Below are 23,053 nucleotides of genomic sequence, written 5' to 3' on the forward strand. Positions count from 1 at the left end.
TGCCTTGAGTAGCTTAGGTGCTGAGGGTCTATCTTTCTGCTCCCACCAGGTGTGTGTCTTGTATGCAGTGTGGGGCCGCCTCCCCTGGCTTCCACTGTGAATGGCAGAACAGTTACACACACTGCGGGCCCTGTGCCAGCCTGGTGACCTGCCCTATCTGTCATGCCCCATATGTGGAAGAGGACCTTCTGATCCAGTGCCGCCATTGTGAACGGTGAGGGTGCTCCTTTCCCCTGGTTTGGCTCCTTCTTCCCTATCCTCAGTTTTGCATTGTTTGGGTTTATCTCCTCATGTCTTCCGTCTTCCAGGTGGATGCATGCCGGCTGCGAGAGCCTCTTCACAGAGGATGATGTGGAGCAGGCAGCCGATGAGGGCTTTGACTGTGTCTCCTGCCAGCCTTACATAATTAAGCCTGCTGGTGAGTACCAGGTGCTGGGGAAGGGGAGGAGGAGTTAGAACTGGGGTGCCTTGCTTTGGGACAGGGCCTCAAACCACCTTGGTTTGTCCTCTCCACAGCACCTGTTGCGCCTCCAGAGTTGGTGTCTATGAAGGTGAAAGAGCCAGGTGAAATTCTGAGTGCCGGAGCCAAGGAGAACTTACACACTGTCTAGTCCAGCTCCACTCCCCCAACTTTATCTCATTTTAAGAGGAGGAAACTAAGAGCCAGAGAGATTGAGTAGCCTGCCCAAGGTCACCCACTAGGTTATTGACAACGTTATGACTACAACCAAGGCCTCTAGTTTCCCAGGCAGAGTTTCTTCCACCAGGAAACATGGCCTCTGTACTACCAGAGTGTCATCTCCCGAGAGCACAGGACACCGCTCTGTTTCCTCAATGGAGGGGCTGGAGCCATCTCCTCCATCATAATGTAGGTGTTGCTCCTGGCATCCGGGGCACTGTGTTCTGGCCTTCGCACTTCTAGGCCCAGACAGCTAGAGAATTCATATTTTAATTCATGGTGGACCTAGAGTTAATCATGAGCAAAGTCAGGCTTCTGCAGTAGCAGCCTGAATCCTCCTAGGACATTGATGGAGAATTAGAACTTTATTTTTATTTATTTTTTTATTTATTTATTTATTTTTTAAAATATATATTTTATTGATTTTTTTACAGAGAGGAAGGGAGAGAGATAGAGAGCTAGAAATGTCGATGAGAGAGAAACATCGACCAGCTGCCTCTTGCACACCCCCTACCCGGGATGTGCCCGCAACCAATGTATATGCCCTTGACCGGAATCGAACCCGGGACCTTTCAGTCCACAGACCGATGCTCTATCCACTGAGCCAAACCGGTTTCGGCGAGAATTAGAACTTTAGCTAGCAACCAGTGGTGACCGGTCCTCTCCAATTTTGTCCCAGCTGGGGACTTAGGCTGAAACTTAGGGTTCTGGTTTCCCTGGGGTCACATGCTCTTCCCCTTTGTGCAGAGCCCCAGTACTTTCGCTTCGAGGGTGTGTGGCTGACAGAAACGGGCATGGCTGTGCTGCGTAACCTTACCATGTCACCCCTACACAAGCGGCGCCAGCGGCGAGGACGGCTTGGCCTCCCAGGTGAGGCTGGGCTGGAAGGTTCCGAGCCCTCAGATGCCCTTGGCCCTGATGACAAGAAGGATGGGGATCTAGACACCGAAGAGCTGCTCAAGGGTGAAGGTAAGGCTGGGGAATCTGAGTGCCAAAGAAGTGGGAGCTTGCCTGTGAGAGTTGGACATTGGGAAGGAGCAGCATTGTCACTCCTAGTCATTTTCAGCTTAACAATAACCCACAACCTTCGGACCAACTACTCCTAGTCATTTTCAAGCCACTGTTGGTCTTGTCCAATGGCTCTGGCAAGGCACTCAGCCCTCTGTTCTTGGGTGGCTGGATGACAAAGTTAAAAAAGGCCCACACCTCTGCTCTGCCTCCATCTCCTCTGTTCAAACACACAGGTGGTGTGGAGCACATGGAGTGTGAAATTAAACTGGAGGGCCCCATCAGCCCTGACGTAGAGCCTGGCAAGGAGGAGACTGAGGAGAGCAAAAAACGCAAACGCAAACCCTATCGTCCTGGTGAGGCCCTGGGATGGGAAATGGGGTGGGGAGGGGTGGCTCACCGGTCCCTAGTTGCTTCTCAACTTCAGCTCTGCCTCCTCTTAGGCATTGGTGGTTTCATGGTGCGACAGCGGAAATCCCACACACGTGTGAAAAAGGGGCCTGCTGCACAGGCGGAGGTGTTGAGTGGGGATGGGCAGCCCGACGAGGGTGAGACTGGTGAGGGCTCCATTGGGGTCTGGGAGAAGGTGGGGGTCATAGGACCTATAGGGCACTGCCAGGGAGGCCCGGGGGGAGGGTTCACTCAAAGGGCTGAAAGGGTGGTGGGTCCGGTTGCTTTTGGGGGAGAGAGTATGCAAAAAGCATCCTCAGGCCAGCTTGGGAGCAGCATGCTCAGTGTCCCTAGAGAAGTTGACCCTTCCCCTCTGTTCCTAGTGATGCCCGCTGACCTGCCTGCAGAGGGCTCTGTAGAACAGAGCCCAGCAGATGCAGAAGAAAAGAAGAAGCAGCAGCGGCGAGGGCGCAAGAAGAGCAAACTAGAGGACATGTTTCCTGCTTACCTGCAGGTGGGCCTTAGGCTCTGAAGGGTGCAGGGAATTGTGCCCTTCAGAACATGAAGAAGCCCATTTCTCCCTGCCTATTCCCACAGGAGGCCTTCTTTGGGAAGGAGCTGTTGGACTTGAGCCGGAAGGCCCTTTTTGCAGTTGGGGTGGGCCGGCCAAGCTTTGCACTAGGAACCCCAAAAGCCAAGGGGGACGGAAGCTCAGATAGGAAGGAGCTCCCCACCTTACAGAAAGGTCAGTCATGTGGTGGTAAGGTGGTCTGAAAGGACCGAACTTTTCTCTGTACTTAGCAGCTGGGAAATGTACTTGGTGGGGCATGGGCTGGTCTCTAGGTATTGAGGGTAGGCCAAGGGCCCTGGCCTGTGGAGCTGGAGACCCATTCTGGATGTCAGATGTGGGGCATCTCTGATTGAATGGCGACTATTGCTTATAGGCGATGATGGTACAGAGGTTGCAGATGAAGAATCCCGTGGTGCTGAGGGCAAGGCTGATACACCAGGTGAGGCCTGCTGGGAGGACTTCGTCCTAGCTTGGTTTTGCTTCTGTCAAACTTTTCCATGCCTTCTGTGGTTCAGTTTGGTCAGTGTGGTGCCTCCATACTGGCCTTCGCTGATGGGTTTCTCCTGCTCATTGAAGGACCTGAGGATGGGGGCGTAAAAGCATCCCCAGTGCCCAGTGACCCCGAGAAGCCAGGAACCCCGGGAGAAGGGATGCTTAGCTCTGACTTAGACAGGATTCCTACAGAAGGTGAGGCTGTGACCCGCTCTCTTCATGTATAAAGGGTCCTTTGTGGGAAAAGGAGAAGGTCCTGCTTGTGAGACTCTCATTTATGCAGTGCGGAGTCCTGGGCACCTGCCCTGGCCATGACTGTTTGTAGATGTGTGGTGTCTCCTCGACTCCCCAGCTTCCCTCAGCAGCATCCTCCATCAATCCCTTACAGAACTGCCCAAGATAGAATCCAAGGACCTGCAGCAGCTCTTCAAGGACGTTCTGGGTTCTGAGCGAGAGCAGCATCTGGGTTGTGGAACCCCTGGCCTAGATGGCAGCCGAACGCCACTGCAGAGGCCCTTTCTTCAAGGTGATATGGGTGGTTTGAAGACTAGTGGGCAGGTACGGCCAAGCTTGCCCCCAGGATGGGCCACTTGCTCCCTTTCTCTGATCCTGTGCCTCTTGTAGGTGGACTCCCTTTGGGCAATCTCACCTCCAGCAGCCCAATGGACTCCTATCCTGGCCTCTGCCAATCCCCATTCTTGGATTCTAGGTTGGTATCTATGCTTAATCGTCATGGGCCGTCCCCATAGTCCCTTCCCTCCAGTTGGGCTCATGCCAAGGGAGGGAACCTTGGACCCCTGGGTGCTGCTGTAGTAATACTTCCCCCTTTTTCTCTCCACCTCCTCCTTGGTGGCCCTCCTCTGTTGGGGCAGGGTATTGGCCTGGGGCCTCTGGGCAGTTTGTCTGGGTTGGGGTGTGGCATCCCTGCTCCCTGTGACTCTCTGCCCCTGCGCCCTAGGGAGCGCGGGGGCTTCTTTAGCCCGGAACCAGGTGAACCAGACAGTCCCTGGACAGGCTCAGGGGGCACCACGCCCTCCACCCCCACCACCCCCACCACGGAGGGTGAGGGCGACGGGCTTTCCTATAACCAGCGGAGTCTTCAGCGCTGGGAGAAGGATGAGGAGTTGGGCCAACTCTCCACTATCTCGCCTGTGCTGTATGCCAACATTAACTTTCCCAATCTCAAGCAAGATTACCCAGGTACCTGTGGGACGAGGGCAAGGGAGACCACAACCTGGTAACATGGCAGGTGCAGGGGTCACCTGCCAAGTTTCCTAATGCAATCCCTCTGCCCTCCAGACTGGTCTAGCCGTTGCAAACAAATCATGAAGCTCTGGAGAAAAGTTCCAGCCGCTGATAAAGCCCCCTATCTGGTGAGATAGAAGGAAGCCTGAGTTAGCAGGACTGGGAACAGGGTTGGGGAGGTATTTGGGGGGAATTTCAGTTCTTTCCATTCTTCCTAAAGCATCTGGGCCAGAAGGGATCAGATTTTGGGTAGGGAATGTGAGTGATGTGAGGGATGGGGGTTGGGCATGAGGCTGAGCCCTAGGCCTAAGGCTGTGTCCTCCATCCTTTAGCAAAAGGCCAAAGATAACCGGGCGGCTCACCGCATCAACAAGGTGCAAAAGGTGAGTGGGGACCCCACCAGGCTGCACCATTGACGTCTTGTAGCAGGTGGCCTCTGTGATGGTAGGGGGATGTAGGGCCTGTCCACAGCAGCCTGACTGCTCTGTGCCTGGTCTCCTCCGTAGCAGGCTGAGAGCCAGATCAACAAGCAGACCAAGGTGGGCGACATGGCCCGTAAGACTGACCGACCGGCCCTACATCTCCGCATTCCCCCCCAGCCAGGGGCACTGGGCAGTCCGCCCCCCGCTGCGGCCCCCACCATTTTCATTGGCAGCCCCACTACCGCCGCCGGCTTGTCTACCTCTGCGGACGGGTTCCTGAAGCCGCCGGCGGGCACGGTGCCTGGCCCCGACTCGCCCGGTGAGCTCTTCCTCAAGCTCCCACCCCAGGTGCCCGCCCAAGTGCCTTCGCAGGACCCCTTTGGACTGGCCCCTGCTTACGCTCTGGAGCCCCGCTTCCCCACAGCACCATCTACCTATCCTCCCTATCCTAGTCCGACTGGGGCTCCTGTGCAGCCCCCGACGCTGGGCACCTCATCTCGTCCTGGGACTGGCCAGCCAGGGGAATTCCACACTACCCCTCCTGGCACCCCCCGACACCAGCCCTCCACACCTGATCCCTTCCTCAAACCCCGCTGCCCCTCATTGGACAACCTGGCTGTGCCTGAGAGCCCAGGGGTAGGGAGTGGCAAGGCTTCCGAGCCCCTGCTGTCACCCCCGCCTTTTGGGGAGTCTCGGAAAGCTCTGGAGGTGAAGAAGGAAGAGCTTGGGGCATCCTCTCCTAGCTATGGGCCTCCAAACCTGGGCTTTGTTGACTCACCCTCAGGCCCCCACCTGGGCAGCCTGGAGTTAAAGGCACCTGATGTCTTCAAAGCCCCCCTAACCCCTCGGGCATCTCAGGTAGAGCCCCAGAGCCCGGGCTTGGGCCTAAGGCCCCAGGAGCCATCCCCTGCCCAGGCTTTGGCCCCTTCTCCCCCTAGCCACTCAGATATCTTTCGCCCTGGCCCCTACCCTGACCCTTATGCTCAGCCCCCATTGACCCCTCGACCCCAGCCCCCAGCCCCTGAGAGCTGCTGTGCCCTACCCCCTCGATCACTGCCCTCTGACCCTTTCTCCCGAGTGCCCGCTAGTCCCCAGTCCCAATCCAGCTCCCAGTCCCCATTGACACCCCGTCCTTTGTCTGCTGAGGCTTTTTGTCCATCTCCTGTGACCCCTCGCTTCCAATCCCCTGACCCTTATTCCCGCCCACCCTCTCGCCCTCAGTCCCGTGACCCATTTGCCCCATTGCATAAGCCACCCCGACCCCAGCCCCCTGAAGTTGCCTTTAAGTCTGGGCCTCTAGCCCACACTCCACTGGGGGCTGGGGGCTTTCCAGCAGCCCTGCCCTCAGGGCCAGCAGGTGAGCTCCATGCCAAGGTCCCAAGTGGGCAGCCCCCAAATTTCGCCCGATCCCCTGGGACGGGTGCATTTGTGGGCACGCCCTCTCCCATGCGTTTCACTTTCCCACAGGCAGTAGGGGAACCCTCTTCCCTAAAGCCCCCTGTCCCTCAGCCTGGTCTCCCTCCACCCCATGGGATCAACAGCCATTTTGGGCCTGGCCCTACTTTGGGCAAGCCTCAAAGCACAAACTACTCAGTAGCCACGGGGAACTTCCACCCATCGGGTAGCCCTCTGGGACCCAGCAGCGGGTCCACAGGAGAGGGCTATGGGCTGTCCCCGCTACGCCCCCAATCGGTCCTACCACCACCTGCACCCGATGGATCCCTCCCCTACCCGCCCCATGGAGCCTCACAGCGGGCTGGCATCACCTCTCCAGTCGATAAGCGAGAAGACCCAGGAGCTGGAATGGCCGGCTCTTTGGCAGCACCTGAACTTCCAGGTACCCAGGACCCAGGTATCTCCAGCCTCAGCCAGACAGAGCTGGAGAAGCAGCGGCAGGTGAGTTGACATCGTGGAGCTGACTCCCTCATACCTCCACTGTACCTGTGCCAGCCCTGTGGTTAGAGTACGATAGGCTTACCCTTCTCTGCTCTTTGCACAGCGCCAGCGACTGCGAGAGCTGTTGATTCGGCAACAGATCCAGCGCAATACCCTGCGGCAAGAGAAGGAAACAGCGGCAGCAGCTGCAGGAGCAGTGGGGCCTCCGGGGAGCTGGGGTGCTGAGCCCAGCAACCCTGCCTTTGAGCAGCTGAGTCGAGGCCAGACCCCCTTTGTTGGGACCCAGGTAGGTAGGGTGGCAAGGTGTGGTGGGCCCAGGTTACTGAAGGTGGCCCCACCTTCACCTGTCTCTTCTCTCCTAGGATAAGAGTAGCCTTGGGCTGCCCTCAAACAAGCTGGGTGGCCCCATCCTAGGGCCAGGGGCTTTCCCAAGTGATGACCGACTCTCCCGGCCACCTCCACCAGCCACCCCTTCCTCTATGGATGTGAATAGCCGGTGAGGCTCCAGGGTTACTGGGGGCAAATCAAGGGAACAGACTTGACCACCTGTGTGTACTGCCTCTGACTTACCTGTCTCTGCAATTCTTCTCCAGTATCACTCTTCTCCCCTATTCCTTCCCCCTTGCCACATTAATTCTACCCTTCCCTACTGCCCTCGGCCCATGTTTGGTTCTTCTTCATCTTGATGTCTACTTCATCTTACTGACTACTGCATATTCTTCCAGGCAACTGGTGGGAGGCTCCCAAGCCTTCTATCAGCGAGCACCCTATCCTGGGTCCCTGCCCTTACAGCAGCAACACCAACACCAACACCTCTGGCAGCAGCAGCAGCAAGCAACAGCAGCAAACTCCATGAGACTTGCCATGTCTACTCGCTTTTCATCAACTCCTGGGCCTGAACTTGGCCGCCAAAACCTAGGTTCCCCTATGGCAGGACTTCCCACTCGCCTGCCTGGCCCTGGTGAGCCAGTGCCTGGTCCAGCTGGTCCTGCCCAGTTCATTGAGTTGCGGCACAATGTACAAAAAGGACTAGGACCTGGGGGGCCTCCATTTCCTGGTCAGGGTCCCCCTCAGAGACCCCGTTTTTACCCTGTAAGTGAGGACTCCCACCGATTGGCTCCTGAAGGGCTTCGTGGTCTAACGGTATCAGGCCTTCCCCCACAGAAACCCTCAGCCCCGCTGGCCCCTGAACTGAACAACAGCCTCCATCCAGCACCTAACACCAAGGGTCCCACCCTGACCCCTGGCTTGGAGCTGGTCAGCCGGCCCCCGTCGAGCACTGAGCTTGGCCGCCCCCCTCCTCTGGCCTTGGAAGCTGGGAAATTACCCTGTGAAGACCCTGAGCTGGATGATGACTTTGATGCCCACAAGGCCCTGGAGGATGATGAGGAACTTGCTCACTTGGGCCTGGGTGTGGATGTGGCCAAGGGAGATGATGAGCTGGGCACCCTGGAAAACCTGGAGACCAACGATCCCCACCTAGATGACCTGCTCAATGGAGATGAGTTTGACCTACTGGCCTATACTGACCCTGAGTTGGACACTGGAGACAAGAAGGACATCTTCAATGAGCACCTGAGGCTGGTGGAGTCAGCCAATGAAAAGGCTGAGCGGGAGGCCCTGTTGCGGGGGGTGGAGCCAGGACCCCTGGGCCCTGAGGAACGCCCTCCCCCTGCCGCTGATGCTTCTGAGCCCCGTCTGGCACCAGTGCTCCCTGAGGTGAAGCCCAAGGTGGAGGAAGGTGGGCGCCACCCTTCCCCTTGCCAGTTCACCATCACCAACCCCAAGGTAGAGCCAGCGCCTGCCACCACTTCCCTAGGCCTGGGACTGAAGCCAGGCCAGAGTGTGATGGGCAGCCGGGACACACGGATGGGCACAGGACCCTTTTCCAGCAGTGGGCACACTGGAGCCACAGGAGGACCACCAGCTCACCTGCTGACCCCTAACCCACTGAGTGGCCCAGGAGGATCCTCTCTGCTGGAGAAGTTTGAATTAGAGAGTGGAGCCCTGACCTTGCCCGGTGGACATGCAGCATCTGGGGATGAGTTGGACAAGATGGAGAGTTCTCTGGTCGCCAGTGAGTTACCGCTGCTTATTGAAGACCTGCTGGAGCATGAGAAGAAGGAGCTGCAGAAGAAACAGCAGCTCTCAGCACAGCTGCAGCCGGCCCAGCAGCAACAGCAGCATTCTCTACTGTCCACACCAGGCCCTGCCCCGACCATGTCTTTGCCACATGAGGGCTCTTCTTCCACTTTGGCTGGGCCCCAACAACAGCTTGCCCTGGGACTTGGAGGTGCACGACAGCCAGGCTTAGCCCAACCACTGATGCCCACCCAGCCACCAGCTCATGCCCTTCAGCAGCGCCTGGCCCCATCCATGGCCATGGTGTCCAACCAAGGGCATATGATGAGTGGGCAGCATGGGGGGCAGGCAGGCTTGGTGTCCCAGCAGAGTCCACAGCCAGTGCTGGCACAGAAGCCCATGGGTACCATGCCACCCTCCATGTGCATGAAACCCCAACAGCTGGCGATGCAGCAGCAGCTGGCTAACAGCTTCTTCCCGGATACAGGTAACCTCTGCTGGGAGCACTGGTTTAGTTACTCAGGGGTAGTCACTGTCATCAACAAATAGGCACTGAGACTACAGACATAAGGTAATTCATAGTTAAGGGAGGTGGGACATAAATCTGAATAAATATCATACTAGTACTGTAGGCAGAAGCATTGTAGCTTTTAAGAAGAGGGGAATACTGCCTGGCACATAGGCATTCAGATGTTTGAGAGAGGGAATGGGATGAATACATGAAGCCTGATTAGCAAAGGCTTTGTAGCTGTGGTAAGACCTAAGGATTAGGACTTGGAGAGAAGTGGTGCAAGAGAAAACACTCCAGGTAGATGAAAAGACTTGAGTACAGTTGACCCTGGAACAACAGGAACGATATTGGCAGGAGAGCCAATGGGGTGGGGTATATTTGGAGAATGAGGGAGTGGTTAGGTTGGAGTAGAATTTGGGTAGAGGGAAGTGAGTGGGTACTACCATAGACCTCAAATTGTAATAGCAGTTATTGAGTAATTACTATTTGCAATCAATGTACTGAGTGTTATACATTCATTATCTAATCATCACAACAAAGTCATTAAATAGGTACTATTATTATCTATCTTCAATTATAGAAAAGGAAAATGAGGAATGGAGGTTAAGTAACTTGCCCAAGATCACACAACTGACAGAGCTAGAGTTTGAGCTCTGGCCCTCTGATCCTCTTAACTGTGTTACTGCCTCAAAAGACCAGGGGAGGGATTTTGGTTAGTCCTTTAAAAAGTGGGGAGTCAGTTAACATTTACTGAGTAGTGGAGAAATATACAATGTGTATGGTTTTAGAAAGATTGAATTTTTTGGTGGTTGCTTATTTTTCTTTTTCTCTCCAATATTCAGGACAGGCAGGTAAGTGGGATGCAGGTGATCCATGTCAGATCTACGGTAGCTCTGGCATCTAGGGCTTTCCCAGATTGGTTCTTGGGCTGCACTAATTGCTCTAAGAACACTACTTTAAAAAAATATATATTTTTTAATTGATTTCAGAGAAGGAGAGAGAAATAGAAACATCAATGATGAGAGAGAATCATTGATTGGCTGCCTCCTGCACGCTCCTCACTGGGGACTGAGCCTGCAACCTGGGCATGTGCCCTGATCAGGAATTGAACTGTGATCTTTTCGTTCATAGGTTGATGCTCAACCAATCAGCCATACTCGCCGGGCAAGAACACACTTTTGAATAATGCTTTCTAGATTAAAAAAAAAATGGACAGTTAACCCTTGAAGAACATGAACTTAGGGGTGCTGACCCCCACGTAGTCAAATCTGTGTATAACTTTTGATTCCCAAAAAAAGCTTAACCACCAATAATAGCTTACTGTTGACTAGAAGCCTTACTGATAACATAATTACCACATATTTTGTATGTTTTATGTATTATATATTGTATTCATACAATAAAGTAAGTTAGAGAAAATGTTATTGAGGAAAAGCATGAGGAGAAAATACATTTACAGTATTTAATGAAAAAAATCTGCATATAATTCGAGCCTTCAGTTCAAATCTATGTTGTTCAAAGGTCACCTGTGCTCACATTCTTGTCATATGTGGTCTTCTCATAGCCACATAAGATGGGCAGAAAAGGGAGTTGTGATCTCTACCAAATAGTAAACTGAGGCTCAGAAAGATGAAATAACATCGGTATATTGGTTTAACAGATATTTACTGAGTACCTTTTCCTAACACAAACAGGGCCACATGTCCTGTGAATAGTAGAGCTGAGTCACCTAGGCTGCCTGGCTCCTAGTCCATTGGTCTTTCCATCATGCAATGCCATTGTTTTGCTTGGCTTGATAGAAGTTAAAGTGTTAGAAGCAATAGCAGACATAGAATGGAGCATTGACACAAATGCCCAGCTCCCTTGGTTCTTCCCTCTCCAGACCTGGACAAATTTGCTGCAGAAGATATCATTGATCCCATTGCAAAGGCCAAGATGGTAGCTTTGAAAGGCATCAAGAAGGTGATGGCTCAGGGTAGCATTGGAGTGGCACCTGGTATGAACAGGTAATATTTGGGTGGCAGTTGGACCTTTTCTTTCCCAGTCCTTCCCCTTTCCTTCCTGATCTCCTTCCCTACTTGTTTCTCCTCTTTGCTTTTCATATTTCCCCATTACTAACACATCCTCTTTGCTCTGCTGAACTCTAGGCAGCAAGTGTCCTTGCTAGCCCAGAGGCTCTCAGGGGGGACTGGCAGTGATCTGCAGAACCACGTAGCAGCTGGGAGTGGCCAGGTAAGTGATCAGGTGGGAGTAGGAATTTGTGTCCCATGCTGTTGGGTCACCCTTCTTAGGGACTGGTATGGAAATATGACCCTTTAGCAGTGTCTCTCATTGCAGGAGAGGAATGCTGGTGACCCCTCCCAGGCTCGTCCCAATCCGCCTACTTTTGCCCAGGGAGTGATCAGTGAGTATGGGAATGGGGAGGAGCCTAAAAGAAAATGGCCTGAGGCATTTGAAGGAAGAGGAATTGGGATGACCATTCTATGGGTCCTGACACCAGCTTTCTTTTTCAGATGAGGCTGACCAGCGGCAGTATGAAGAGTGGCTGTTCCATACCCAACAGCTCCTACAGATGCAGCTGAAGGTACTAGAGGAACAGATTGGTGTGCACCGCAAATCCCGGAAGGCTCTGTGTGCCAAACAGCGTACTGCCAAAAAGGCTGGCCGGGAGTTCCCAGAGGCTGATGCTGAGAAGCTCAAGTTGGTTACGGAGCAGCAGAGCAAGATCCAGAAACAGCTGGATCAGGTGGGAAAATCAGGCTTCAGCTTAGCAACCAGGAACTGGGAAGAGGGTTGGCATGGTGGGCAGGCTTGAGGCTGACATCCCCAACCTTCCCATTAGGTCCGGAAGCAACAGAAGGAGCACACAAATCTCATGGCAGAATATCGGAATAAGCAGCAGCAGCAGCAGCAGCAGCAGCAGCAACAGCAGCAACAACAACAACAACACTCAGCGGTGCTGGCTCTTAGCCCTTCCCAGAGTCCTCGGCTACTCACCAAGCTCCCTGGTCAGCTGCTCCCTGGCCATGCGCTACAGCCACCACAGGGACCCCCTGGTGGGCAAGCTGCTGGACTTCGTCTGCCCCCAGGGGGCATGGCACTACCTGGACAGCCTGGTGGCCCCTTCCTCAACACAACCTTGGCCCAACAACAACAACAACATTCTGGTGGGGCTGGAGCCCTGGCTGGCCCCTCAGGGGGCTTTTTTCCTGGCAATCTTGCTCTTCGAGGCTTGGGACCTGATTCGAGGCTTTTGCAGGAAAGGCAGCTACAGCTACAGCAGCAACGCATGCAGCTTGCCCAGAAATTGCAACAGCAGCAGCAGCAGCAGCAGCAGCACCTCCTAGGGCAGGTGGCAATCCAGCAGCAACAGCAGCAGGGACCTGGGATACAGGCAAACCAGGCTCATGGTTCCAAGCCCCAAGGGCTTCTGCCTTCCAGCGGCCATCAGGGTCTCTTGGTCCAGCAGCTGTCCCCTCAACCACCTCAGGGGCCCCAGGGCATGCTGGGCCCTGCCCAGGTGGCAGTGTTGCAGCAGCAGCAACCACACCCTGGAGCTTTGGGCCCTCAGGGTCCTCACAGACAGGTGCTTCTGACGCAGTCCCGGGTGCCAAGTTCGCCTCAGCTGGCACCGCAAAGTCAGGGCCTTATGGGACACCGACTTGTCACAGCCCAGCAGCAGCAGCAACAGCAGCACCAACAGCAGGGACCCATGGCAGGGCTTTCTCATCTTCAGCAGGGTCTGATGCCACATAGTGGGCAGCCCAAGCTTAGCACTCAGCCAATGGCCTCCTTACAGCAACAGCAGCTACAGCAGCAGCAGCAGCAGCAGCTACAGCTACAGCAGCAGCAGCAGCTACAGCAGCTACAACAACAGCAGCAGCTACAACAGCAACAGCAGCTTCAACAGCAGCAGCAGCAGCTACAACAGCAGCAGCTTCAACAGCAGCAACAACAGCTACAACAGCAGCAGCATCTTCAGCAGCAGCAACAGCTACAACAGCAGCAGCAGCTTCAACAGCAGCAGCAGCTTCAACAGCAGCAGCAGCTTCAACAGCAGCAACAACAGCTACAACAGCAGCAGCAGCTACAACAGCAACAGCAGCAGCTACAACAGCAACAGCAGCTTCAGCAGCAGCAACAGCAGCAGATAGGCCTCTTAAACCAGAGTCGAACTTTACTGTCTCCTCAGCAACAGCAGCAGCAAGTGACTCTTGGTCCTGGAATGCCAGCCAAGCCTCTGCAACAACACTTTTCTAGCTCCGGAGCCTTGGGCCCAACCCTCCTCTTAACGGGCAAGGAACAAAGCATTGCAGAGACCACTCTTCCTCCAGAGGCTACTGAGGGGCCCTCCACACATCAGGGAGGTGTAGCAATGGGGACTGTACCTGAGGCAGTGCCCACTGAACCAGGGGAAGTAAAGCCCTCACTCTCTGGGGACTCCCAACTCCTGCTTGTCCAACCCCAGGCCCAGCCTCAGCCCAACTCTGTGCCACTGCAGCCACCTCTGAGGCTCCAAGGACAGCAGCAGCAGCAGCAGCAGCAGCAGCAAGTTAACTTGCTCCACACAGCAGGTGTGGGCAGCCATGGGCAATCAAACAGTGGATCATCTTCAGAGGCCTCTTCTGTGCCACACCTGCTGGCCCAATCCTCTGTTTCCTTAGGGGAGCAGCCTGGGCCCATAACTCAGAACCTTCTGGGCTCCCAACAGCACCATGGACTAGAGCGGCCCTTGCAAAATAATGCAGGGCCACAGTCTGCCAAACCAGGATCTGTTCCCCAGTCTGGGCAGGGCCTGCCTGGGGCTGGAGTCATGCCTACAGTGGGTCAGTTTCGAGCACAGCTCCAAGGAGTTTTGGCCAAAAACCCACAGTTGCGGCACTTGAGCCCTCAGCAGCAGCAGCAGCTGCAGACACTCCTCATGCAGCGGCAGCTACAGCAGAGTCAGTCCATACGCCAGGCCCCACCCTATCAGGAACCTGGGACCCAGCCCTCTCCCCTCCAGGGTCTCCTAGGCCGCCAGCCCCAACTTGGGGGCTTCCCTGGGTCCCAGACTGGACCTCTCCAGGAGCTAGGGGCAGGGCTTCGACCTCAGGGCCCACCCCGGCTCCCTGCCCCACAAGGAGCCTTATCAACTGGACCAGTCCTTGGTCCTGTTCATCCCACACCTCCACCATCTAGCCCACAAGAGCCAAAGAGACCTTCACAATTACCATCCCCTAGTTCCCAGCTCCCCTCTGAGGCCCAGCTCCCTCCCACACAGCCAGGGACTCCCAAACCCCAAGGGCTGCCCTTGGAGTTACCTCCTGGGAAGATCTCACCTGCTGCTGCCCAGCTTGCAGATACCTTATTTGGCAAGGGGCTGGGACCTTGGGATCCCCCAGACAACCCAGCAGAAGCCCAGAAGCCGGAACAGAGCAGCCTGGTACCTGGGCATCCAGAGCAGGTGAATGGGCAGGCGGTGCCCGAACCATCCTATCTCAGCATCAAGCAGGAGCCTCGGGAAGAGCCATGTGCCCTGGGAACCCAAGTGGTGAAGAGGGAGGCCAATGGGGAGCCAATAGGGACACCAGGTACCGGCAACCACCTCCTGCTGGCAGGCCCCCGCTCAGAGGCCGGGCATCTGCTCTTGCAGAAGCTTCTACGTGCAAAGAATGTGCAACTCAGCACTGGGCGGGGGCCCGAGGGGCTGCGAACAGAGATCAACGGGCACATTGACAGCAAGTTGGCTGGGCTGGAGCAGAAACTACAGGGTACCCCCAGCAATAAGGAGGTGAGTACTCCAGGTAGAGTGGGGCCTGGAACGTGGGGCAGAGTGAGCAGGTCTTGGTCAAACAAGAGGTGAGGGCTCTGAGGAAGACAGCCACCTTCACTGTGGGTTTATCCGGCTTAGGATACAGCAGCCAGGAAACCTTTGACACCGAAGCCCAAGCGGGTACAGAAGGCAAGCGACAGGTTGGTGAGCTCCCGAAAGAAGCTGCGGAAGGAGGACGGGGTCAGGGCCAGCGAGGCCTTGCTGAAACAGCTAAAACAGGTGACCCCCAGGAGCCAGCCCCCTGGTCCCAACTCAGGATAAGGGGGCACCCTGGCCCCCAGCTATGCAGTGGCAGAGATGTACGTGCTGCAGGTTTCCAACCTTGTCATCTTGCCCCTCCTAGGAGCTGTCCCTGCTGCCCCTAACGGAGCCTACCATCACCGCCAATTTTAGCCTCTTTGCTCCCTTTGGCAGTACCTGCCCAATCAGTGGGCAGTGCCAGCTGAGGGGGACCTTTGGAAGTGGGGCACTGCCCACTGGCCCTGACTACTATTCCCAGCTGCTTACCAAGGTTAGAAAATGACAATACCTTTTGGGGATGATGTTCTTGGGGAGGTGGAGGTGGGAGTGGGATACTTGAGGAAGTTGCTGATATAGTGTGGGGCCAGGAGATTATGTCAGTCTCCCCCTGCCATCTTGCACACAACACCCCACCCCACCCCCAGAATAACCTGAGTAACCCGCCGACACCACCCTCGTCGCTGCCCCCCACCCCACCCCCATCGGTGCAGCAGAAGATGGTGAATGGCGTCACTCCATCTGAAGAGCTGGGGGAGCACCCCAAGGATGCTGCCTCTGCCCGGGATACTGAAGGAACATTGAGGGGTAAGTCAAGAGTAGAGTGGGCCTCTCCTCTAGAAGGATTTCGTGGCTGGTGTCCAAGCCAGTTCGTGTACCCTGTCAGTTTGACATAGATGCATGTTTCACTGTGTGCACACAACCAGTACTTGAGCTAGAAAGGACCTCTTCAGGACTGATTTGTTGGAGACAAGGATGGGCATCGGGAGTCTAGAACCAATCAGTGAGGGAAGTGGATGACAGAGTGTTAATGAAACTTCTGTTTATAATGAACAGACAGCCTTGGTGGGTATAAACTATTGTCAGAGCTGGTTGTGATTCCTGGTTCCTGCTTTCTTTTAGCCATGTTACTATAACCCAGTAACTTGATTGACTTGTATGAGCCTGAGTCTCCTCACTATAAAATAGATATTATAATACTTAATGGAGTGTTAAACTGATATAAATAAAAAGTGTACCTGACACATTGGAAATGCTCAAAATATAGTTTGTCTGCTCCAAGCTGGTAGATGGGTAGACAGTGGTCATGATAGCTAAGCTAGATGTTGTACTAGTTAGGCTTGAATTATGGTGGAGAAAGCACCATCAGCTCTAGCCACCCTAGGTCTGACTTTTCTTTTCCCTACCTACCCCTCAGATACTTCAGAGGTGAAGAGTCTAGATCTGCTGGCCGCCTTGCCTACACCCCCTCACAATCAGACTGAGGATGTCAGGTGGGGATTGTGCCAGAAATGGGGGTGAGGAATGGAGTTAGGGATCTGGTTGTCTCATTTTCCCTTTTGCCAATAGTAGATTTTAAGTAAGGCTGTGATATCTACTAACCTCTAGATCTGGGAGTGGGCGTCTGCAGAGCTGTAGCAATAAATGTCTACTTTTGCCCACAGGATGGAGAGTGATGAGGACAGTGATTCTCCTGACAGCATTGTGCCAGCTTCATCCCCCGAGAGCATCCTAGGGGAGGAGGCACCTCGTTTCCCTCAGCTGGGCTCAGGGCAGTGGGAGCAGGAAGACCGGGCTCTTTCCCCTGTCATCCCCATCATTCCTCGGGCCAGCATTCCAGGTAGGGGCTGCCCTGAACATAGGCCAGGCCGGGCCGGGCTGGGGTGTCGGAACTGGGGCAGAGGGGCAGCTGAGGCTAACACAGATTCCTCTTTCCCATTTAGTCTTCCCAGATACCAAACCTTACGGGGCTCTAGACCTGGAGGTCCCTGGAAAGCTGCCTGCCACAACTTGGGAAAAGGGCAAAGGAAGTGAGGTGTCAGTCATGCTGACGGTCTCTGCTGCTGCAGCCAAGGTGTGTCCTAGAGGGTGCCTTAGAGGCCTAACGGGTGCTGATCAGAGGGCAGTCCCTGAAGCTTGTCTGGGTAAATTCGGTCCTTTAAAGCTATGTACTGTGAAAGCCTAGGCTAGTGGCTGTAGGATTAGATGAAATGAAGCATGAGGGGTTCCTGCCTTCTGGGAGTTCACAGTCCTGTGGTAAAGATACACTCAACAAATACCGTATTTTCCGGCGTATAAGACGACCCCCCTAATTTTACAGTTAAAACATAGGTTTAGGCCTATATTCACTGTATAAGACTACCCCCCACTTCAAAGAAAAAACTTACTTTGCCGTCAAGATCTGCAGGTAATTTTTGTGCAATTTTGGTCTTTTGCCCCCGATTTTCAGTTGACTTTTTTTCGTTTCAAAAGTCGTCTGATACGCCAGAAAATACGGGGTAAAGCGAGCGTTTATAATGTGACATATGATAAAAGCAGCACCTCACTATATTTGATGAAACGGTTTTTTGTTTTTTAATGTTCACAGGGTTTTGTCAACCAAACAGGAATCCTTACTATAAGACTCCTCAGCTTCTCTAATTTGCTAATTATCATTAATCTCCCAAGTTATGGATATAATGTATATCATTTCCTAAACTTAGTTGACGCAGGCTCCTTTGTGGAGCTCCTGCTAATGCCCACAGCAGTTTGGGAAAGGCCACCATAAAACAAGTATGTGGAAGAGTTAGATGGCACAGGGGCTGGACTGACCAGCCGTTTGTGGGGCTGTGTTCTAGGTGTCATTGTTCCCACCAAGCTGGTGGTAGTGCTCACTGTACACAACCTGCTGACAAGGCTCTCCCTTCCCCTCCCTGCTCTGACAGAACCTGAATGGTGTGATGGTGGCAGTGGCAGAGCTGTTAAGCATGAAGATCCCCAACTCCTATGAGGTGCTATTCCCCGAGAGCCCTGCCCGGGCAGGCATTGAGCCTAAGAAGGGGGAAGCTGAGGGCCCTGGTGAGTGTGGCAGGAAAACGCCTGGGCACCTAAGGGGAATGATTCTGGTGGGAGGCTCTGACCCCCTCCTTCCTGCAGGTGGGAAAGAAAAAGGTCTGGGAGGCAAGAGCCCAGAAGCTGGCCCTGACTGGCTGAAGCAATTTGATGCCATGTTGCCTGGCTATACTCTCAAGAGCCAGCTAGACATCTTGAGCCTCCTGAAACAGGTGGGTCTGGGTGAGGACAGAGATAGCAGAGAGGGTATACCACTTTTGGGAGAGGGGGATCTGGGTGGGAGAAGGGAGAGGGCTAGTTAAGTGAGGAGCTGGCACTAACCATACAGGATTCGTGCCCCCTCCCATAGGAGAGCCCTATCCCAGAGCCACCCACCCAACACAGCTACACCTACAATGTCTCCAATCTGGACGTTCGACAGCTCTCCGCCCCACCTCCTGAAGAACCCTCCCCACCCCCATCCCCCTTGGCACCCTCTCCTGCCAGCCCCCCTGCTGAACCCCTAGTCGAGCTCCCAGCTGAACCCTCAGTTGAGCCACCTGTCCCATCGCCTCTGCCCCTGGCCTCCTCCCCTGAGTCCACCCGGCCCAAGCCCCGAGCCCGGCCCCCTGACGAAGGTGAAGATTGCCGGCCCCCTCGGCTCAAGAAGTGGAAAGGGGTGCGCTGGAAGCGTCTGCGGCTGCTCCTGACCATCCAGAAGGGCAGTGGGCAGCAAGAGGATGAGCGGGAAGTGGCAGAGTTTATGGAACAACTTGGCACAGCCCTGCGACCTGACAAGGTGCCTCGAGACATGCGGCGCTGCTGCTTCTGTCATGAGGAGGGTGATGGGGCCACCGATGGGCCTGCCCGTTTGCTGAACCTGGACCTGGACCTGTGGGTGCACCTCAACTGTGCCCTGTGGTCCACGGAGGTCTATGAGACCCAGGGCGGGGCGCTGATGAACGTGGAAGTGGCCCTCCACCGAGGACTACTAACCAAGTGCTCCTTGTGCCAGCGCACCGGTGCCACCAGCAGCTGCAATCGCATGCGTTGTCCCAACGTCTACCATTTTGCCTGCGCCATCCGCGCCAAGTGCATGTTCTTCAAGGACAAGACCATGCTGTGTCCAATGCATAAGATCAAAGGGCCCTGTGAGCAAGAGCTGAGCTCTTTTGCTGTCTTCCGGCGGGTCTACATTGAGCGGGATGAGGTGAAGCAAATCGCAAGCATCATCCAGCGGGGAGAGCGGCTGCACATGTTCCGGGTAGGGGGCCTTGTGTTCCATGCCATTGGACAGCTGCTCCCTCATCAGATGGCCGACTTCCACAGTGCCACTGCCCTTTATCCCGTTGGCTATGAAGCCACACGCATCTACTGGAGCCTTCGCACCAACAACCGCCGCTGCTGCTACCGCTGCTCTATTGGTGAGAACAACGGTCGGCCGGAGTTCATAATCAAAGTCATGGAGCAGGGCCTGGAGGACCTGGTCTTCACTGACGCCTCTCCCCAGGGTGAGCAGTGGGCTCTGGAAATGGTAATGTGGAGTTGGGCAAGTTTCTCCTGGAGTCATCTTTACAATGTGGAAAAGGGATCTGCAGGGTCCTTGTGAGTGATCTTCCACACTCTATTGTGCATAAGTGGAGGTCTCTCGAAAATCCCCAGAGAAAGTGTTTTAGCCTCTCTTACTCACCTTAAATTCCTTTGTAATTGAAGATGTTTTGCTTGTCTAACTTCATTCTGGCTTCTTTTCCTATCCTCAATGGAACAAAAGAATACAGTTCTGAGACCTTACCATCTGGCTTACCCAACCTGATCCTAACCATGAGTTCCCTTTGGTTGCTTTTCTCTGGACAAAATTCTTTTGAACTTAGTATTAGTGTTAATGATAAAAATAACAATAAGAGCAGTTACCTTTTAGTGAACATGTACTATGTGCCACAAACTAAGCTAAGTGATTTATACAGGTTATTTTGTTCACACAACCTTCTGAGGTAAGTACTGTTATTATGCCCAGGTTTCCAAGAAACAATCTTAGACTTAAGTATTTGGATTAAGGTCCAATGGCTAGTACTAGAACCTGAACTCATCTTCCCAGTGCCAAAGCATGTCTGTGGTTCTGACTCTCGGCAAGTCCTGTGACCTGTGATGGGTCTCCTGGACCTTAGATTCGTGTTTCCGTGTCACAAGGCACTCTAATGCCCCTCTGAGTGGGAAGTGTGGCTTGTTGAAGGAGAGTGGGACTGGGAGGCCATGAGTGGGTCCTGAAGAACCACACAGCCCTGTGACAGGGAAGTAGCTTCAGATCAAGTTTAGGGTCAGGTTCACTGAGCAGAAGTTCCTTCTGAGGAACTTCACCAGATGGTGAGGGTTGCTCTCTTTCCTTGCCTCTTAGCTGTGTGGAATCGCATCATTGAGCCTGTGGCTGCCATGAGAAAAGAGGCCGACATGCTGAGGCTCTTCCCTGAGTACCTGAAAGGCGAGGAACTCTTTGGGCTGACGGTGCATGCTGTGTTGCGCATAGCTGAATCAGTAAGAAGGGGCCGGGAGCTGGGGGAGAGGAGGGCACTGAGAACTTTGGTCCTGCCCCAAAAGTGCTCAGGCTAAGGTGAGCATGACCTGTGCCCACAGCTGCCTGGAGTGGAGAGCTGTCAAAACTATTTATTCCGCTATGGACGCCACCCCCTAATGGAGCTACCACTCATGATCAACCCCACTGGTTGTGCCCGATCAGAGCCTAAAATCCTCACACACTACAAACGGTGAGCTTGTGGGGCTGGGGCCAAAGGATATGGGTGTGGGAGTTGGTAGGGACCCTCTGGCCAATTGAGGGTTTGGGGTTACAGGTTACAGTTCCCCTTGGAGAGAATGGGGGTTCACTCTAGGCCTCCTGGTTAGAGGTTATGTAGTTATCAATACGGTATCCCTTCCCACCTCCCCCCAACCTGTTCAGGTGTCCTGGGTTAACCTGGGGTCTAGGGCAGACTTACCTTGGGCATCCTGGGAATGAATGGCTGTTGGGGAGGTACTGGGCAGACAGGGGTCCAGTCATCTCCTTCCTCTCCTGTTTTGCTCCCAGGGGACCTGTGATCCTCCCAAACTTCAGGTCACCTTCCCTTCCCTAGGCTGACTTGGTTTCAAAAGTAAATAATTAGAAATATAATAGAAAAATAATCAAACCTTAAATTTGTATAGCACTTTATACTTTTTTTTTCAAAGCGTTTTCACATCCATTATCTCATTTGATCCTCACAACAACCTTATGAGGTAGGTAGGGCAGGTGGTATGACCCCCATTTCACAGCTGAGGAAACTGAGACCCAGAAAAGTTAAGTGACTAGACAAAGGTCACAGCTGGGACCAGAACATTACATGTTGACTTGTGCTTTCCTGTTCCTTCTGTGTTCCTCAGTAGCCTGACCTTGGTCACTGGGTAGAGGGAGGCAGAACTCACGGTAGCAGGGCTTTTGTGAAGGCCTTCGGTTACTCCTCAGGCTGTTGTAGAGTGTCTGACTCTACCCCAGTCAGCCCTCATCCTTGATGCCCTATAACAGTGGTTTTCAAACTGTGTGTGCTCCAGAAAGTCTTGGAACACACAAACTAAGCGGGTAGAACTTGGCCCTCCCCGTGTATAACTCCCCCTTCAAATTCAACCAGAAGAATTTCATTTTCATCTAGTTTATGTATTGGAGTTCCAATAACATTTTGTTAAGAAGAAAGAAAAAAAAGATTCCTACTAAAGAAAGAAGAGAAAAAATGTTTGAAAACCACTGCTCTGGGATGGGGAAGAATTTGGCTGGTGCCCTAGGGTGGTGAGAAGGTATCCTTCAGGCAGCAGTCATTCCCCTGCACTGAGCCGTCTGCACAGAGCCCAATGTTACATTAGAAAAGGGGACAGTCCGAAGAAAGGAAAGGATGCCCCTTTCGGCTATGAATTCAGAGCCACTTTTAATTCACATCCAGTCCAATGTGGTAAACACAGGCCCATTTCCAGGGCTTCCAGTATGAGCAGGCAGTAGGACTCAGATGTTTGAGCAAACCATGAACTTAACTTACAGGCCTGGGCTGCTTGGGGAATTCCTCCAGAAGAGCACGGCCTTAAGCACAGTTTGGCAGGAGGGTGGTAGAAGGCAAGGAGATGGGAGAGTGGGCTCAGTGTAGGGGAATTGGTGCCTCCCTTCACTCCACTCCCCACCCCCATCTCTGCCACCCAGGGTGTTGGAAGGGTCCCCATAGCTAGTTAATTACCTCATCAAAACCAAGACCCATATGCCTCCACTGTTCCCAAGGCAGCACATGCCCCTCACTGGCATGTTGCACATCCCAGGGAGGAGGCAGGTGGTGTGTGCTTGGTGTGAGGGAGAGCTGTCTTGTTATGCACTGTATTACCTCCCAGGCCCCACACTCTGAACAGCACCAGCATGTCCAAGGCATATCAGAGCACCTTCACAGGCGAGACTAACACCCCGTACAGCAAGCAGTTTGTGCACTCCAAGTCATCTCAATATCGGCGGCTGCGCACTGAGTGGAAGAACAATGTGTATCTGGCTCGCTCCCGCATCCAGGGCCTGGGGCTTTACGCAGCCAAGGACCTAGAAAAGCACACAATGGTCATTGAGTACATTGGCACCATCATTCGCAACGAGGTGGCCAACCGGCGGGAAAAAATCTATGAGGAGCAGGTATGGGCTGATGGAGGGGCCATTGTGGTGCATGGTCCACACTCAGCCAAGGAACAAGGAGCAGTATGGGGGTCAGGTGGAAAGCTGGGAGGAGGAGGTGAGAGGTGGGAGAAAGGAAAAAGAAGAAATGAAGCTCACTGCCTGAGCTTGCTACCCGATCCCACTATCACACCATGGCCATTCTCTGATACTCTTGACCCTTCTGCAACTTTTTCC

The 23,053-nt window shown here is 53.9% G+C and overlaps 1 protein-coding gene across 8 annotated transcripts in view; it reads left to right on the forward strand.

The window, feature by feature from the left end:
- The window catches only part of KMT2D (lysine methyltransferase 2D), a 41,141-nt gene that overhangs the window by 14,706 nt on the left and 3,382 nt on the right, over positions 1-23,053 (forward strand). For 2 of the 8 annotated variants that reach the window (XM_084877332.1, XM_084877333.1), the window contains exons 17-52: positions 50-214; positions 309-418; positions 517-564; positions 1,427-1,648; positions 1,924-2,043; positions 2,131-2,244; positions 2,461-2,591; positions 2,675-2,822; positions 3,022-3,087; positions 3,225-3,335; positions 3,529-3,666; positions 3,765-3,849; positions 4,099-4,340; positions 4,440-4,513; positions 4,718-4,768; positions 4,892-6,703; positions 6,807-6,989; positions 7,066-7,199; positions 7,429-9,272; positions 11,179-11,302; positions 11,444-11,528; positions 11,619-11,700; positions 11,810-12,042; positions 12,139-15,069; positions 15,190-15,330; positions 15,455-15,622; positions 15,777-15,936; positions 16,547-16,622; positions 16,794-16,969; positions 17,073-17,203; positions 18,054-18,186; positions 18,265-18,392; positions 18,530-19,670; positions 20,552-20,688; positions 20,788-20,918; positions 22,552-22,837. In XM_084877332.1, the coding sequence (XP_084733458.1) occupies positions 50-214; positions 309-418; positions 517-564; positions 1,427-1,648; positions 1,924-2,043; positions 2,131-2,244; positions 2,461-2,591; positions 2,675-2,822; positions 3,022-3,087; positions 3,225-3,335; positions 3,529-3,666; positions 3,765-3,849; positions 4,099-4,340; positions 4,440-4,513; positions 4,718-4,768; positions 4,892-6,703; positions 6,807-6,989; positions 7,066-7,199; positions 7,429-9,272; positions 11,179-11,302; positions 11,444-11,528; positions 11,619-11,700; positions 11,810-12,042; positions 12,139-15,069; positions 15,190-15,330; positions 15,455-15,622; positions 15,777-15,936; positions 16,547-16,622; positions 16,794-16,969; positions 17,073-17,203; positions 18,054-18,186; positions 18,265-18,392; positions 18,530-19,670; positions 20,552-20,688; positions 20,788-20,918; positions 22,552-22,837 (12,061 nt within the window). The remainder of the gene's footprint in view (positions 1-49; positions 215-308; positions 419-516; positions 565-1,426; positions 1,649-1,923; positions 2,044-2,130; positions 2,245-2,460; positions 2,592-2,674; positions 2,823-3,021; positions 3,088-3,224; positions 3,336-3,528; positions 3,667-3,764; positions 3,850-4,098; positions 4,341-4,439; positions 4,514-4,717; positions 4,769-4,891; positions 6,704-6,806; positions 6,990-7,065; positions 7,200-7,428; positions 9,273-11,178; positions 11,303-11,443; positions 11,529-11,618; positions 11,701-11,809; positions 12,043-12,138; positions 15,070-15,189; positions 15,331-15,454; positions 15,623-15,776; positions 15,937-16,546; positions 16,623-16,793; positions 16,970-17,072; positions 17,204-18,053; positions 18,187-18,264; positions 18,393-18,529; positions 19,671-20,551; positions 20,689-20,787; positions 20,919-22,551; positions 22,838-23,053) is intronic. The other 6 variants (XM_084877336.1, XM_084877334.1, XM_084877339.1 and 3 more) reach the window with 6 other exon arrangements.

The sequence above is a fragment of the Pipistrellus hanaki genome (genome assembly GCF_964339955.1).
Source record: "Pipistrellus hanaki genome assembly, chromosome: 3".
Lineage (NCBI taxonomy): Eukaryota > Metazoa > Chordata > Mammalia > Chiroptera > Vespertilionidae > Pipistrellus > Pipistrellus hanaki.